The sequence below is a fragment of the Calidris pugnax genome, unplaced genomic scaffold, assembly GCF_001431845.1.
Source record: "Calidris pugnax isolate Ruff unplaced genomic scaffold, ASM143184v1 scaffold298, whole genome shotgun sequence".
Lineage (NCBI taxonomy): Eukaryota > Metazoa > Chordata > Aves > Charadriiformes > Scolopacidae > Calidris > Calidris pugnax.
This window is the reverse complement of record NW_015091152.1, coordinates 1,504,526-1,521,985: the sequence shown is the minus strand read 5'-3', so window position 1 is coordinate 1,521,985 and position 17,460 is coordinate 1,504,526. Positions and strand designations below refer to the sequence as shown.

Below are 17,460 nucleotides of genomic sequence, written 5' to 3'. Positions count from 1 at the left end.
AAAGAACTGCATTAGATGAGCAAATAATTGTGGTGCATTTCACTGTAGTTTTAATAATTGGGTTTTGTGTCCTCGTGAGTCAAAACATTGACAACAACTCGGAAGATGTTTCTAATTTTACTGTCATTGCAATTTGTATGCTTTGACCATTAACAGTCATGAAAAATAAAAACATTTTCAGACTGGTATATTTTCTTTAATAGCCACACTAAAACTGTACTTCCTTTTTAAAATAAACATTTTCACTATAATAGCAGTTCTGAATCCCATAATGGAAAGTAACTCTATATATTTATATTACATGATACATTCCCTATGTGTAATTCTAAGAGTTTGTATGTGTTAAGGGCTCTCCCTGCGAGCTAACAAGCTGCCAAATTACATTTCACTGACTATTAATTGTTTCATTTTAAGGTCAAGTTCTTCTTGTCCTTTGGGGGGAGGAGCCAAGCCATGGAGAAGGATCCCTTTCAAAGCTATTTTTGTCTTATTTTTCTTGACTGCTCTTACTGTATTTTTTGTTCTTCAGAATAACTGAACTCACAGTCAAGTATTGCTAGCCTTAAAATTCAAATGCACTAGTATTGGTGACAGGAATTTAGTCATAGAGAGCTGATCTAACATATTCACAAGCTGCAGATGGCATCTCTAACTCTGAAAAAGAAGTTCTAAATGTCTGTGGGCACAAGGATTGTCTCAGATAAGGAAAAGTAAAAGAATGAGGCTTCAGTTAAGAGAAAAAGAGATATTTTTCAGCGTTGAAATGAGTCAAAACACTTTGCTGTAGAATATTGAGAAACGCTGTTTTCTTGACATCATTTAAATACGACTTGTCTTGTTAGATGCTTTCCCAAAGGTGTCCGGTTCGCATTCCTCCTGGGCTGGTTGTGGCAGCGTTTAGGCCTAACGTACGCAGGAAAAGTAGCTCGCTGCTGACAATAGATGTCAGCAACTTACCCTCTGTTGTTTCAGCCACCAAGTGTAAATGGTAAAACATAAACTGCTGTGGCAGAACTGGAGCTATTCTGCAGAAAGCTGTGACTACTAGATTTTTTGCTACGACATGTTTGAGGAGGATAAGGTACCTGCTGTCCTCACTTGAAGGAGGATGACCCCAAGGGCTGGAAAGTCTTTAGGTGAGACAGGCAGGTAGATGCTTTGCTTTGCACAGATGTTCTTTTTCCTATTCATGTTATTTACTGTATTTTTCCTGCTGTCACAATCCTCCTGCTACTGCCATGTGGCATAACTTAATAACTGAACTCTTATCTTCTGTGCATTTCATTCTGTGGGTTTCTCTGCATGCTCCTCTTCCCCAACCAACCAGGAAAATGTGCTTTCCAACCTTTTTTTGCCAGACCTTACCCCTTATTACCATCCTTATCAACCACATACATTTGACTGTGTTTAGAAGCATGGGGTTTTTATGTTTAGGAGAAATGGCTTTCATAAGGAGAAAAGCATTACTTTGTTCAGGAACAGAGCACAAGGGAGAAGAAATGTTAAAATGAAGAAGTCAATGTTCATTTCTCTATCCACATGTAAACCTGGGAAAGGCAAACTACCTGAGATACACAAGTAGAGAGCCTGGATCTTAAGAGATGGGAGATTTCTATGGATGGTTCAGGTTGAGAATGAGAAAACCCTCTAGGGTTCCCTGTAGGCCTTCTCTTTCTCTGGCCTCCTTGTCTTTTTGGCTCAGTAAGATGGAGGAAAAAAGTCCATAGAGGTACATTTTATTGTAACCAAGTAGAGGCTCTAAGGGGCAGATCATGCATACTTATGGAAAAAGGGATCTGCCTGGTGGAGTTGTACGTACTCCTGAAATGCCGTTTGCTTTCTCCTGTGAAAGTCAAGGAGGTCGGAGCATCCAGGCAGTTGGACCAAATACCTGACCACCTTGTAACTCAAGTAATACTGTGCAGTATGACCAAATGATGATAGCAGAATGACTACAGCTCCCTCATAGCTAATAATATAATCCTGTGAGTGATGCAACCAGAAATATAAAAGTTAAAACAGGTAGCTCTTAGCTACCTATTAGCTCTTAGTAGCTCTTATTTGTAACTTAGCTCCCTGTTCTCGTGTTTTGAAGTTGATCATTAATGCTTTTATCCCAGCACAATCAATAGACATTTAAACATAATGAATTTTCTTAGATTATCTTGGCCAAGGAAAATCCTTTCTGAACTTAATGCTTTTGAAAGGGGCTGAGCTGAGCACAATGGCAATCATAGCTTGCTATCTGAACAGATAGTGAGTGGCACCAAGGCTGCGTGCTTCCCTACTATGCTCCATTAATCTCCAGTTCTCCTCTGACAGGTCCTATCTGTGTACGAGGAGGTACTTACAACTCTCTGTGCAGTTGGTCCCTGGCCACTTCTCTGAATCTATCAACAAACCTGCTTGTCAGTTAATGGCAAACATTACACAGGTTCAGTGGTATGGATGTTTGCTCACTCTACAAGTTACTTCATACAAAATATTCAGCGAAATATGCTAAGCCAATATGTTTCATTTAAAGAAAAGAAGTATATTTTGCGCCGACTGTACTTTTTCTTAAGTAGACTTCTGTTTATCATGCTGTAGAACATTTTTGGTGGTTGTTTTTTTTTGTGAATATGTTGCATCCTTCTTGTCTGTTAGGTCTTATGAGAATTTTCAGGCAGTGGGGAAGGTAACAGCATCTTCATATGCATTCAAAAGTATATTTCATTGTTTTCTCTCTGCGTGCTTCCCCGTACTACATGCCTTTGTAATTCTGAGTTATGTGTTGCTATTCATTTCCGTCTCCGTGCTGTCGCATTAGACATGTAACGAGTGATTGTGGGTCCATGGGGTGTAAGTCTGTATGTTATTTGGCCTGCAGGCTTATCTAAACAAAAGAATGTACAACAAATAAAGTCAGCATTGGTGCATTTTGAGTGCTGATTGTTTCAAATCAGATACACAGGGAACCTGATGTTGAAGTTTATCTTTAACACTTGCAGCCGAACATATAACTAAGTGCTGCAGCAATCTGGCATGGCACCTTTTGCATGTACTCAGAATATGTTTGTGGAAAATACAAATTTATTATTATTTCTCAATTCACTGATTCGGATGCTCTTTTATTTCTGTTCTGCTGTAAAACTACTGTTTAATTCATTTTGGTCTGCATCTGTGGGTCTTCTGGGAGTAATATCAAATTCAGGGAGAATGTACAAGAATTGCAGTATCAGCTGTGTCTCTAATGACAATAAATTTAGATGCCTAAAATTAGGTATATGAAGTGGCTTGGCTTTTTTAACTTTCCTGGGCACTTGTAGCTCTTGGAGTCGTGTATGGTACAATCTGAGTATTTAGCATTTGCAGATGGCTTACATTTGAGTACCTAGTAAGGATTTAAAATCCCACCTTCAGATGCTCAGATTTTTAACACTTTTATAGAAAAACTAAAATAAAAATAACTCTTTCTTATTTAGAGTAGTACTGAGTACACTCCTGGCACTTTAGTTCCCCAATAGTAATGAAGCGAATCTCTCATAATAGGACTTTGATAAAGTTATTCACTCTATACTAATGGTACGTTTGGCCATACTCTTCCAATGTGACAGGTCAGATGAGCTTGAATACCATTGGGCTGCTGAGATGAATAACGATAGCAAGTTGAAGAGGTTTTTAAAGGCAGGCTAATGGTCAGGTATAATACACTTATAGGGACCCTGGATTCCATAAGCCATTAAGTTGCCTTTTTCTCTGAGGTTAATAAGTTTTTGGAAATGCCTCAGTCTAGGACACAAAACAGGTTGCCTCTTTATACAGCTTTAAAAATACTGCCTTTTGAGCAGTGAGGTGATAGGGTTTCCTGCCACAAGAAAGAAGACAGGAAATAATGCTGTGATCTCACGGGTAGTTCCTCCCTGTGGATAAAGGAAGCATAGTCACCCTGTGGATTTTCTGTCCAGGTGCAGCCTTACGTACAAAATTAAATCCTGTGTTTACTTCACAGACATTTGTTACATTGAGTAGTGGAGCCTGGTGTTATAAGAGTGTGTTTTGACAACTAACTTCTGATCCGAAAGTCAGTAGGCAGTCAACTGCCAGAGTCAACTTTTAGGTTGGATTGATTCCACCTGCCTTGCGTGTGGAATCAAGATATGTGCCTTGTAAGTCTAATGGTATTGTCTGCAGTTGGACTGACAGTCATTCTTCAGAGATGCCTCCTTTTCCCTTTCTCCATTGACTGTAGAGAAAGCAAAGTTTTTTGGCTTAGGTGTGCCGCAGAGCAGGAATGAAGCAAAATTAAAGGGTTTTCCTTTTTTTTCCCCTAGTGCTATGTCACCCACAGTGCATATTGTGCACATACAGTTCTTTAAACTGAGAATTTCTATGGAAATAGTTCAATCAAATGATGAAATGCTCTGCCAATGAAGTGTGCGGAGTAGATTTTTTTTTTTTTCAAGCACATATGGAATTTAGGAAATTAAATTTTACTGAATGTCTCTTTTGTACTGGAAAATTTGGTTTAGGCACTTCTGAAAAAACCATCTAGTCAGTTGGTCTTATTGTAAATAAGCCGATAAGCTTGTTTTGTTAAACATGTAGATAAATTTACAGGTAAAATTAGTTGTTTATTTTAATATTTCATTTGATTTTGTTAAGAAAAGTTTTATTATAACTTAAAGTGTGCTAGTTATCATAATAATTTTGATGATGTGCCTGATCTAACTCAAAAAAATTGGGTGTATTCCCAAATTTCCATTTTAACTGTGTATATTATCAAGAAGCCTGTTATGGATTTATTGTTGCTGTTGTCAGTTTACTCTTCCTACTAAGTTCTTGCTAAGCATACAAGAATGATAAAAACACGCCTCTCAAAATGCTGTCTTGTTACTTTTCTCTCACAGGTTATTTCATTTAAGAGTTATTCTTTATAAGATAGCTCTTTCAGCACTAATAAGAAGTCCTTGTTCTAAGAAAGAAAAGGAATAATTGAAATGGATTAAAGTGATTAAAAGTGGCACTGAAAGAATAGTTTGGAATTTACTTTTGGTCTCTTAAGCCTGTCTTTTACAATGTTCTGTTTTAAAAACAACCAACCAACCAAGCAAAACCCTGAGACAAACAGAAAAGCCCCCACCCTTACTTGCATCTAGTAGAGGAGACTTTATCCTCATCAGCATTCTCTAGATGATAATTTTTTAATGCTTTGAACACTGGTTAGCTTACCTTTTATGTCCCATATGGCCCTTCTCCAGCCCTGTGTTTTTACACGCAGCTCTTCAGCTTTCCTGGGCATCTTTATCCATCTGCTTTGTGAGTTCTCTCCTGTCACCAAGTACTTGGCATTGTCTTTGCATAATCTAGTTAATTAGATAATCTGTTACTTGACAATTTGAGAAATAAATTTTCGTGCAATAGGAACTGTTTTATGTTGTTGCCTCAAATTTACTGTCCGTTTCTGTCCATGTTCCTGTGTTTTGCCAGCTTAATTTCCTTTCAGTATTTCCTTTCACTCCAGTTCTGTTGGGCTTGTATTCCTGGGAGTAGCAACTGCTGGTTCTCTTCTATATACTGTAAGCAGCCACTGCAGTTCTCTGCAGACTTCTGTAAAACAGACTCTGTGGGAATGGTATGAATTATCTTTAAATTTGTGTTTGGGTTTTTATTGGTGCGTATGAAAAAAACTACCTCCTAATAAAAAAAGTAAGTTGGAATTATTTGCAATAGAAGGGACCTGATTTTTCTTTTTTTCCACCTTCTTTATCTGAGAAGAGAATAGTGCAAAATCTTCCTGGTTATCTTGTCTTGGTATTGGTAGGCATTGCCTATTTGAGGATAACCAAGGTAATGGTAACCATGTGCCATCATATTTTCTACTGCAGTCGTAAATCGAGTTCACTTTTTCCTCGTTCTACAAAGACAGAAGTTAGTGTAATATGAATAAGGAATCTAAGGTTAGATAAAGCTAAGCAGCACTGCAAAGATATCTCTGGATTACGTTTTGATGCATTTATTATATGTTCTCACCATTTTAGAAATTGATACTGAAGGAAAAAATAGAGATATATGAAACTTAACTTGCCTTTTGCTGTTTCATTTAATGAGTTGATCTGTTTCATGGATTCCTAGGTCTATGGCATTCACTGGTATTTGCTGTACTGTGGTAGATACTATTCTGTATTTTCAACTTGCTGCTTCGAACTGTTCATGCTCAGAAAATATTAGATATATTTTATAACTGAATATGGACAGCTTCTTCATATTGTGAGTAGTGGGATTTGGGAAGGAAGGATTTCTCTTCTCTTCCTCCTTCATATTTCTTTGCCTCTCCTCCTTGCAAAACAAATTAGGCATTTATTCCTATAAAGTCAGTTTGGAAAAGAAAAGCTTATTAAAATAAATATGGAGAGGGAAGATATAGTTGTTATGGCTTGAGCTGCAGATTTTATAAACTTACCATATGTAGTAGCTGGACCTTACAACTTTGAGTTTCAATTCTGGAAAGCATCACTGTCATGTGTTGAATGTATTTTAATGTTCCACATTTCCTCCAAATGAAAGCGTTACCATGAATGATTATTATGAATTATTTCATTGCTCGGAAGCCTGTGGCTTCCTGACATAAAGGAACAATTTTTTTTTTTTATTGTGGGATTTTAGGAATTTTTGATCTAGAACTGAACACTGCTGTCTAAATGAGTTTTTGAAGTTCATTCAGGGAGAGTGTCAGTTAACTTCAGAAACTGGGCTGGTTCCAGAAAGAGTGTTTCAAATAAGGTGGTAACTGCTCACAACTCTGACAGTCACCTTAAGGGCAGAAAATATTTAGAACAGAGGACATGTTACTTGTATTTTATAAATATTTGGATGTGTGGACTAGAAAACATTATTAATGGGTTAATATTTTAAAGCAGGAACACACGTAATTAATGGGTGATAAAAGCATAAAGGGATTTAGTATTAAGTAGCTTTTATTATTAGGGTTACGATGGTAAAACAGTGATGGTAAAGCAAGATATGTTGTGATGGCTTAATACTTCATGAAACACAAGCCTGAACTGAGTCAAGTAGCTCCAAGATAAGTAGGGAATCTTATAATATCACCACCCAAATACTGTGAGCCTCAGAGCTGGGATTCCTCCTTTCACTTGATATTTAAGAGCAGCACTTCTAGGAGAAGCTCTTCTTTCTCTTACTACTTGTATAATCTAGAGGCAGGTTTTTGAGAGAAATCTAGTCTGTAACCAAACTGGCACAAAATTGTTCTGTCCACAGATCTGACCCTGTGGGAAGCGTGGGAGGGGAGAGAGGAAGCAGGGAGGCAATCTTTGAGACGTGACCCAAATCCTTAATTTTATGGTGCTAAGTGCACATCTTCAATTCACGTCATAAAATGAACTATGGAGTATATATTACAGAAGTCCTGTTTGTATAAAGTACGTAATCACATCATTGTCTTTTCCAAAATGCTTGTAGGAATGAAATGTATGTGTACTGTGTGTGGGATTAGGCTGTTGCAGATTATCATAGCAAAGTCTTCACCAAACAGAAAATGTGCATGCTTTTACCCTATATAAAGAAGCTTGCCATGTTTGTGTAAGTAGCCAAGCGTGTGTTGAGGACATAGAGTCCAGGATTATACTCTACCCATCTCTGCAGAAGATCCATGGTGAGAGAAGCAGGGATTCCAGGCACCCCTGCAGTAACAGCAGAGCTGCTCTGCAGCACTCAGCACAGCACCCACAGGATGATGGAGGGATTGGAGCATCTCCCTGATGAGGAAAGGCTGAGAGAGCTGGGGCTCTTGAGCCTGGAGAAGAGAAGGCTGAGGGGAGACCTTATTAATGCTGACAAGTGTCTAAAGGGTGGGTTGAGGGAGGATGGAGCCAGACTCTTTTCAGTGGTTCCCAGGGACAGGACGAGGGGCAACGGGCACAAGCTGGACCATGGGAAGTTCCACTCCAATCTGAGGAAGAACTTCTTTGGGGTGAGGGTGGCAGAGCCCTGGCAGAGGCTGCCCAGGGAGGGTGTGGAGTCCCCTTCTCTGGAGATCTTCAAGCCCCGTCTGGATGCTCCTGCGTGATGTGCTCTGGGCAGCCCTGCTGTGGGAAGTTGGACTGGATGGTCTCTAGAACATCCCTTCCAACTCCAACAATTCTGTGAAACGGGAATAATGAGAAAGTGAAGTTTGCAGAACTGGCATGATACTGTTCCTCTTTTTCTCATAACTATCATGTTATGGAGCAAAGAGCCATTGTAGTAGTGAGCACTTCTCAGAAAAAGAATCAGCAAGCAAAATGTAAACAATTAGGGGGTTGTGGTTTTGGTTTTTTTTTGAGAACCCATGGATATAGATTGCAAATAGATGAGACAGAGATAACTTTGATAAGGCAATATGGACCAAACCTTTAATGACAGAAATTAAATATAATCCCACTTCTTTCCATGTCAAATGCATTGCAGTAATTTTAATATCTATCCTGTGCTATATAAAAGGCAAAACCCCGTGAATTAACTAGGTCCTCCTCTTACCATTTCAGCAGTCCATTGTGTAGTACGAATTGATAGAAGTACAGTGCTTTCTCTTTAGTCTGATGATGCCTTACATGGGCACAGTGACTTAACTCTGCCTTTGGTTCACTCTCAAATTCTGCTAGGTGTCTATGGGGGAAACCTTACTGAAGTTGAAGTCAGAACTCCCCCAGGTTAATTTTGTGGTGATACTTCTTTAGAGGTTGAAGGAGCCTATTCCTAAATCTATGTGTGCTTCCCAAAGCAATACTTCAAATATGGGATCTATGTATCTCAATCCTTTGTCCAGAAATAAGGCTATGTACTTCTATCACAGAAAAAAAAGTCTTATCAAAACAAGTGCAGAACTGACAGGTCTCACAAAACAAAGCTCTTCTAGAGCAACCGAAGTGTTTCAATAGTGCTGGAAGAGCACTGAAGTTCATGTTCCCAGTGCCAGGAAGATTTGGTTTTCTCCTGGAAACATAGTTTAATTGTGATTAAGTGCAGCAGATGTAAATCAAATAGTTTTGTAATTTTATGTCCTTTAGCGGTGTTCAGTTATGCCATTTTATAATTATATTCCATAGACTTCGTTTTCACTCGTTGCCATTTATGCTATGGCTCTTACAATAGTAAGCTCTGATGTGGTATGCTTTTTAGTATTTAGCTGGAATGTAGTCCAGCCAAAGTGGTGCTATAGTATTAACTTGAGATTTCAATAATTTAGTTTTCTAGTAGGCAAGCTTTCTCATTTTTGTCATGTAGGTTGTTTTTGTCTTCTTAGCCACTACAGAGTATGCGAGTGATGCTACTTAGTCTTTTACTTCTTTTGTTTGAAACTTAATTTTAGTCATTTGCCCTCCCATCCCACAAATATTTATCTTTTCTTTTTTCTCCCTTGAATTTATATGCATCATCATATGTATTTTCCAAGCCATTTCACTCTGCCAAGTCATAACTATATATGTGCCAATATTTCAAGAATTATCAGAATTAAAACAGATAGGGAGCTTCCTTAGAAACTGTTAGAATCACTAGTAGTTAGAAGAAAAAAAATGCTATTTCACATCGCAGCAATTTAAGCTAGAGGTACTTCATAGATTTTGAACAAAATGAGCATAGGAAAAGATACTGAAAAGACCTTGAAGTAGAAATATCTCAGAAAGGCAGGTACACGTATACTCCACATTTATAGAGGAAGAAGTCAGCCCTATGCTTGAAGGAAATGAGTATTGAGCTTTTTAAAACATCAATTTTCATCAGTTACAGAGCTAGATCCACTCCCCTGGTTTTTGCAGTCTATGAGTGAACTCCTTGGCCATCGAGTTGGCCATCGAGCGTCTTCCCTATTTGTACTGAAATTTGTAGCTTTGTTACGCTTGGAAGATAAGCTAAGCTGTGGTACAGCTCCACATCCATCACGGTCACCCTGCTGAGCTGACTGCATTCAGACACCCGAGGCCCGTCCCTGGTGTCTGGGAGAATTTTTGAGCCCTGGTGAATACAGGGACCAAAAAGAATGTTTGAAGCGACGATGCTGTTTATATGATCATAGCAATAAAATTGGTAAGAAAGGTTTTAGAGAAATTGAAGTATGCATATCAAATGGCATTAATTGAGGAAATTCTATTGTCATGGCTTCATTGGAATTGTGGGTATGGTGGATTTCTGCTTACACGGAGACAATCCTAAAGGAGGTGAGCCTTTCCTGTGAGAGGTTTCTTTGTATTTCAAGTAGTGTATGTGCACATACGTATTTTTGTATGGCATATGTTATAAGCATCAACTTCACAGATGCTGACAAAAAGGAAAGCCATGTTTCATATTAGAACCATTTCTTTAATCTACTGCACAGTATCTTAAGCAAGGGAAAGAGCTTGTATACGTTGTCTCCCTAACATATTGTGATTTCTTTGAATTATTTGTGCAGTAAAAAGACGTTTAGAAGGGAATCCCCAAGAAATGTCACGAGACAACAGCTTCACTGATGACATTGACCTTATATCAGAAGAGTCACCGCTGCCTGCTGTACCCGATGTGGCACAGTAAGTGGAACAACAACTTAATTAATAATGTAAATGCTCGTTAACGGTGAGGGAGATGTGTCACTGTATTATGCTTTACTTGGCTGCACTTGAAGTGGTTATGTTCTACAAAATGCAAGTTAAGCTTTAAGTTTAATGGAAGCATCCAGACACTTGGAAAGAGAAGCATTACTCTGCGAGGGGCGGCTCGCAGCCTTTGTTGTTTTACTTTTTAAGGCAGCTGACATAGTTCCTGGGACTGAGTTTTATAGGTAGGTTTATACTTCGTAGAATTCTGAATCAGTCTGAGCTCCAAAGCACGCCAAATATGAATAATGTAGGAATTGATTGAAAACATAAATGAAATAGCCATTTTTAATGCAAACAATAAGATATTAGCACTGTATTTGTCTGATATATGTATGTCTTCTACATGAAAGTTAGATATACTTAGCGTGGTTATTTGTCTTGTCTTTTAGCAGAAGTATAAGCAGGTAAGTCTTCATGTGTGCTATATTTGCTTCGGTGTGTGAACTTTCCAAAACAGCATGGCTTTTGCTTTGCACTTAGTAGTGTATTCCCTAAATTAGCGTGTCTCGGAATTTGCGATGCGGAAATATATTTATATATATATTTTTTTTTTATGCTAAAAGTTCCACTTTTATTCTTTGTGTTTACCTGGCTAGAATAAACAGTTATTCTGTTTGTTCACCAATATCTTGTTTCATGCTGTGGAGTTGTGTACCAGTTAGATACGCTGCCCTCTCTGCCCCCACCCCTGCCCCAGCCTCCACCTCTGGAGTGAACTATGCAATGGAAAGTGGGTTTATCTCATTTGGGAATAACACGCATTTGATAACTAGTGTGACAAGCCTTCATCCTAGAGTCACAATGCAATCAATGAATCAGACAAAAACTCTTCCAAGAGTAGAGTCAGGTGTGTGTATATATGTTATGAAGCCTCTCAGTTTGCAGAGTAAGTGAAAACATGGCTTTCATGTAACAGTTAATGATGGTATGCTACAATGATGACAGTTTCACTTCTTTGTGAAGTCACGCTTGACTTTGTCAAGCTGCCAAACAGCAAAGTTTTCCTTGCCTTCAACAAGCATTACGGGTTACTAAATCAACCTCATGGTATACCTTTATCCCAAAGCCAGCAACTGGTCATTTTTTAAATTTTGAAAGCTGTTATATTGGCTATTAAACATGAAATATCAGGTCTAGAACTGTAATGTTTTGAGGGTTTTTTTTCCTGTAATGTAAACAGTAGATTCTTCTGAAACCCTCTTTGCTAGACAGATGATAGGAGGGATGTTTTCTGATGACAGTAACCTTTACTTTTGGCTACACTGTCTTCAAAACTCCATTGTGTGGGAAGGCAGATACTGTCCCAGAAGAACAGAGTTCCTACCCTTGAGCCATGCTACCTTGAACATTGGGTGCATCAATCTGCATGTGTAACTATTAGCAAAACCTATCGGGCTGGTTGGAAACTGGTGATACTACCATTTAAGAAAACATCTTGAGTGAAGGCAAACTAGTTCACTGGGTTGCAGCACTTCTCACCTCTCAGTGGTTAATACATCCAGTATTGGATTTCTGATGTTAGTGATCCATGCAAGCTTAAAGAAGGTATGCTGTCCTGGTGGAAGGTGTGAATGAAAACAAAATCAAATAGCAAGCTTGCAGATTGAGCTTAAGATACCTTTCCATAGAAATAGAGCTGCTTTGGATCCTTTAGGTAGTTGGGATGATATTTGTTTCCAGTGACCTTGGCAAAAGTGTGGAAAAAGGCAACCTCATGAGCTAGGGAACAAACCCAGCATATTCAGTATATAATTCTGTACCTGTCTGAAGTTTCTTGCTGAATATCTCTGTCCCAGGCTCTCAGGGGTAAAAATCTGATGTCATTGCTGACCTGGGTGGACCTATGTTGTGTTCTATGCTGGCTGCTTCTAGGGTGTCCAAAGTTGAATAAGAATAATGTTATTAGAGATTAATCAAATCTGATAGTTGAAATAAATATGTTGATTTCAATCAACATATTTGATAAGTAGCTTTTAACAATAAATGCTTAGACTGCCTTATTGCCTGATGTATTTACCCGCCCAATTTTTTAAAATTCTCTGCTGAAGTTAGAAGATGACTCCATCGATGCATAGAGAGACTGCAAAATATTGTTTTATCTCTTCTTTGAAACATAGAAATAAACTAGTGATTATATTTCCCTCGTTACAGCACACTAGCTTGGTCCTTAGGGTTAGTCTTGTACGTGTGTTGGTAGCCATCTAAATTAAGTTATGTATTAGGGAAGGTCTAAATCTTGAGAGTGTTACTTCTAGCACTGGAAAGCTCACTTTAATAATTTTGCTCATTTTTGCTAACCTTAGGACTAACTAACTAACTTTTGCTAACCTAGGACTTTCTTTATATCACCTGATTTTTTTGGTGGAAGATATAAAATCAAACAATTTGAAGATGGATCCATCATCTAACTTAATTACACGTAATGCATAGAGCCACTTCTTTTTCCACGATGTTATGTCTTGAAGCTCCTCTTTCTTCCTAATTTCCTACTATGTGCACATACATGTTCTGACAGAAGGACAGAGGACCCCATATAGAATTAAGCTTGTTTGTAGAAGTAATACATGGCAAATTCCTATATCTCAATTGCAGATTGTTTACTAATCAAAGCAACAATATATTGTTCCAAATGGCACTGATTAAGCAAGTGGCAATCTGTGGTTTGTGCTTTTTTTAAAGTCTTGTCTCCTATCCATTGTTGCCAGAGCTGTTTTATCTATCTGGTGCAGCTTATCACGTGTGCCATAAGGTCTTTGAGGAAAGAGCTGATGCTATTGAGGTCTGTAAAATGAATAAGCCGTAAGCTTGCTAGTTCTTGAACTGTGTCCATATGCAACAAAAGTGCACATGAAACCTCTCAAAGTGTGTATGAATTTGGTGACGAAAGGAAGAAAGGAGAAATACACATAAGAATTAGAGCAGGGGCAAACCGTAGTGGATTTTTAATCCTTCTTCCTAGTCCGAACGTTTAAGGCCAGCCACTCCCAACAGCTGGTTCAAACCAGAAATTATAGTTGGGCTTTACCTGTATTAAGTGATACAGCTTTGGGGGACAGGTATGTGCCTTGGTTGACAAACAAGGATGTGACGGTCCTTGAATGTGTCCAGAGGAGGGCAACAAAGCTGGTAAAAGGGTTGGAAGGCATGTCCTATGAGGAGCACAAAGGACTCTGGGCTTGTGGTGTTTGGAGAAGAGGAGGCTGAGGAGCGACCTCATTGTTCTCTACAGCTTCCCGAGGAGGAGAAGTGGAGACAGAGGTGTGGATCTTTCTCACCAGGATCCAGTGATAGGATGCTTGGGAATGGTTCAAAGCTGTGCCAGGGAGTGTTTCAACTGAACATCAGGAAGCATTTCTTTGCTGAGGGGGCGGTCAAACACTGAAACAGGCTTCCTATAGAGGTGGTTGATGCCCCAAGCCTGTCAGTGTTTAAGAGGCATTTGGACAATGCCCTAAATAATGTGCCTTGAAGTGGTCAGGAACTTGGATGAGATGATTGTTCTGGGTCCTTTCCAACTAAAATAGCCTATTCAACTACAAGTCCTGTAGACCTGCACTAAAATACTCTTGCAGTATCAAAATCCACTCTTGAGGAAGAAGAAGAAACAATAGCATTGCTCACACGTTGACTTGTGCAAATGGTGTTTGTCTCTTTCTGGATTCTTCTTGGCTACACTGGAGCTTTGTTAAGAGTAAAGGAGATCACTGTACATAACTCTAAGCCTTTTTTTTTTTTTTTTTTTAAATCTCCACCTGGCCCTATTGTTATGCAGATTGTGATGACAAACAACCCTTGGCCATGAAAATATTTTGTCCTACACACAGGAGTTAACCTTCCAGCAGGAAAGAGTGAATTAGGCCAATAGACTGTATTGAAAGATTAAACCAACCTGGCCCCAGATAGCACGGTCTCAGGAAAAATATACACAGCACCAGCTTTAGAGGCAGACATCCTGTTTTTGTTTTTCAGAGATCTGTGGTTTAAAGCTGTGGTGTTTCAAGCTCTTTACACTGCAAGGAAAAGCAACAGTTAGAAATTCTATATGTCAGCATGGTTAAGCAACTGTGGTTGAGTATGCATTTTGTAGTTAGCTAAGGTCATGTAAAGGTAAATGTCAGTTGGTCTCCTAGCAGAAAGGGGTGTAATGCTGCAGTTCAGCAGTCATCACGTCAACTCCCTTGGGAGGAAACCTTTAGAAGGTGAGATCCACATACAATGACCATCGTCAGTGGTAATTGCCATCAGCTGAACAGCTGTAGTAATAACTCTTCAGCTGGAACAGGCTGCCAGGGAAGTGATAGCTACACCTGTTCCCCACGGGAAAGTGGGCTCTTAATTACTTTTCATGGGTTGAGAGTGAGACCAACAGTTGCTCTTCTTTCTGAGGCCATGTCCACAGCAGAGTCAAGGCATGTTAAGGAAGTGTGGGTTTAATACAATTCTGGTCAAAACAATTCTATGTAAAACTTTAGAAAGCATTTTTTATACTTTTACTACATTCCTATGTATTAGTCTATGTGTAATGTGGCTGTGAAAATGGCTCATTATTTTGGTTTGAGGTCTTAAAATGGTGTAACAGAAGCACAGAGATCTGAATGTGGAAGCAACCAGGTTATCTGCCATTCCCACCTTCAATTTTTTCTTTAAAGGTCATAGTATGAAATACATCTCTTAAATTGTACGAGAGAGATCTTGTCTGCAAAACGATTAGCAGGACAGCCCAGCGTTCGTATGTGGTTATTGCACAATCAAAGGAAGTGGGAATACCTGCTAAAAAAAAAACCAAAAAGGAAATGGCTAATTGCCATAAGCTAGATAAGAACCCTGAGGAGGGGTGCAAAGATAGATCTGAGGTAAGGCAATGGTTGCAAAACCTCAAGGCCTACAACGTAGCGCCTCCTTCTAACAAGGGAAACAGACTCCAAGGGTGAGGATGACTTGAATGCCTTGCTCTGTGTCATCGTTGGTGCATCTATACTCAAAGGAAGGTGTTTCATTATTAGTGTCAGAATCATTTTTTCTCCTTCAAAACAAGTTTAGGAGCAGTGTTTGGTTTTCTGGGGTTGTTCAGCCTGGAGAAGAGAAGGCTCTGGGGAGACCTTAGAGCAGCCTCCCAATATCTGAAGGGAGCTACAGGAGAGCTGGGGAGGGACTCTTTGTCAGGAAATGTAGGGAGAGAACAAGGGGTAACGGTTTAAAATTGGAAGAGGGGAGATTTAGATGAGATACCAGAAAGAAATTCTTTCCTGTGAGGGTGGTGAGGCACTGGAACAGGTTGCCCAGAGCAGCTGTGGCTGCCCCATCCCTGGAGGGGTTCAAGGCCAGGCTGGATGGGGCTTGGAGCAACCTGGTCTGGTGGGAGGTGTCCCTGCTCAGGGCAGAGGGGGTTGGGACTTGAAGATCTTGAAGGTCCCTTCCAACTCTAACCATTCTATGATTGTTTCTTGTGGAAGCAGTTTATCATAGGATTGGCAGATATGAAATATGACTAGCTTCCTTCCCTGCCCACTAACACAAAATTGTATGCAAAGCGAATGGAACAACAAACTGTAAAACTATGCAAAGTCTTAAAGGTTACTTTAGGTGTCCTCACATAAAATGGTGCTCTATGACCCTTTTGAAGTTATTGGTGAGCACTTGAAAAAATGTTAAATCCATCTTTCAGCTTTGATTCAGCCTTCCAGTTGTTCCCTCCATCTCTAGATGGCAGTGAAGGTTTTACAAGGGACTTAATATTTTTGTGTCCTCCTTTGGCTCTACTTGAAAAATCCAGCAATGTGCAGCTCCTGACAAAAAGCATATTTTCCATCTTTCTATGGTTTTTGGTCTACCTGTGCAAACACTGCTTATCTCTGAATTTTTATCATAAACTCCTCCTATAGCTTATTGCTTTTAGTCTTATTAAAGAAACAGTTCACCTTGTCACTAGCAAATCTTACCGCTTTGAACATCCTTAGATCTAGCAATTAGATAGTAATGTTGTGTAGGATAATTGAACCTACTGAGAGCTAATTAATAATGCTTTTATTACTAAGATAGTGTCCCAAGGGTCCTTAATCATCAGCTAGAGCTGTTGTACCACCTGTTGACCTTTTGCACATGTTCATGGATTATTTTAAAATATTGTTGTTAATTTTTGAAAGCATGATCAGGCACTTGATGTATCATGTAAATGTTGCCCATATAGTCACTAAGCTCATATCGGTGTTGGAGAAAGTTGTGAAGCAATACTGGCCATCAACCAGCCAGTGAAGGGAGTGGTGTTACAAGAGAGAACATCACCCAAGAGGAGTGCGTTGGCCAGAAGACAGCGGCAAGGTTGGTTGGAGTACAGAATATTCCTGAAGATATCACAGTTTGCCTACCATCACCACGTTTACATTTCACCCATATTTTTTGAAATAATCATAAAGTGAAGTGAGAGGGAGTGATAAAAAACTAGTAAGTGGGCAACTTGCGGTAACATGAAGGGAGGACATTTATACATATATATATATGTGTGTGTATTTATTTCCAGCTTTCTCATTTTGCTCTTGGCTCTAGACACTTACTAATCCTCACTCTCAGGTACATCTAATATAGGTAGTACTGATGCAATTAGTTCTGTCCACTGCATTCAAAAGCATTATTAATTGCTTCAAAGAGAAAATTAGATGAGGGTCTGTCATTTCTGAACCGAAAAAAGTAAAATAGTGAAAATTGAACAGACAGTAGTAATTGCTATTCTGGTTGTATGCTTTTTACTGTTATAAGGCCTCGTGTTAAGTTACACTTTTTGGTACCATCTATTTTTGTATTGTCACCTCTAATTTTGAACTCTTTAGAAAGGCTGCTTCAGGATTAATTT

General features: G+C 39.1%; 1 protein-coding gene across 7 annotated transcripts in view; it reads left to right on the top strand.

Moving 5' to 3' along the window:
- The window catches only part of LOC106898163 (potassium voltage-gated channel subfamily KQT member 1-like), a 534,664-nt gene that overhangs the window by 91,908 nt on the left and 425,296 nt on the right, over positions 1-17,460 (top strand). For 4 of the 7 annotated variants that reach the window (XR_001413886.1, XM_014959270.1, XM_014959269.1 and 1 more), the window contains exons 12-13: positions 10,430-10,544; positions 11,003-11,017. Coding sequence is in view for 5 of the 7 variants with exons in the window: in XM_014959270.1 (XP_014814756.1) it covers positions 10,430-10,544; positions 11,003-11,017 (130 nt within the window). In the remaining 2 variants the exon portion in view is untranslated. The remainder of the gene's footprint in view (positions 1-10,429; positions 10,545-11,002; positions 11,018-17,460) is intronic. The other 3 variants (XR_001413887.1, XM_014959272.1, XM_014959271.1) reach the window with 2 other exon arrangements.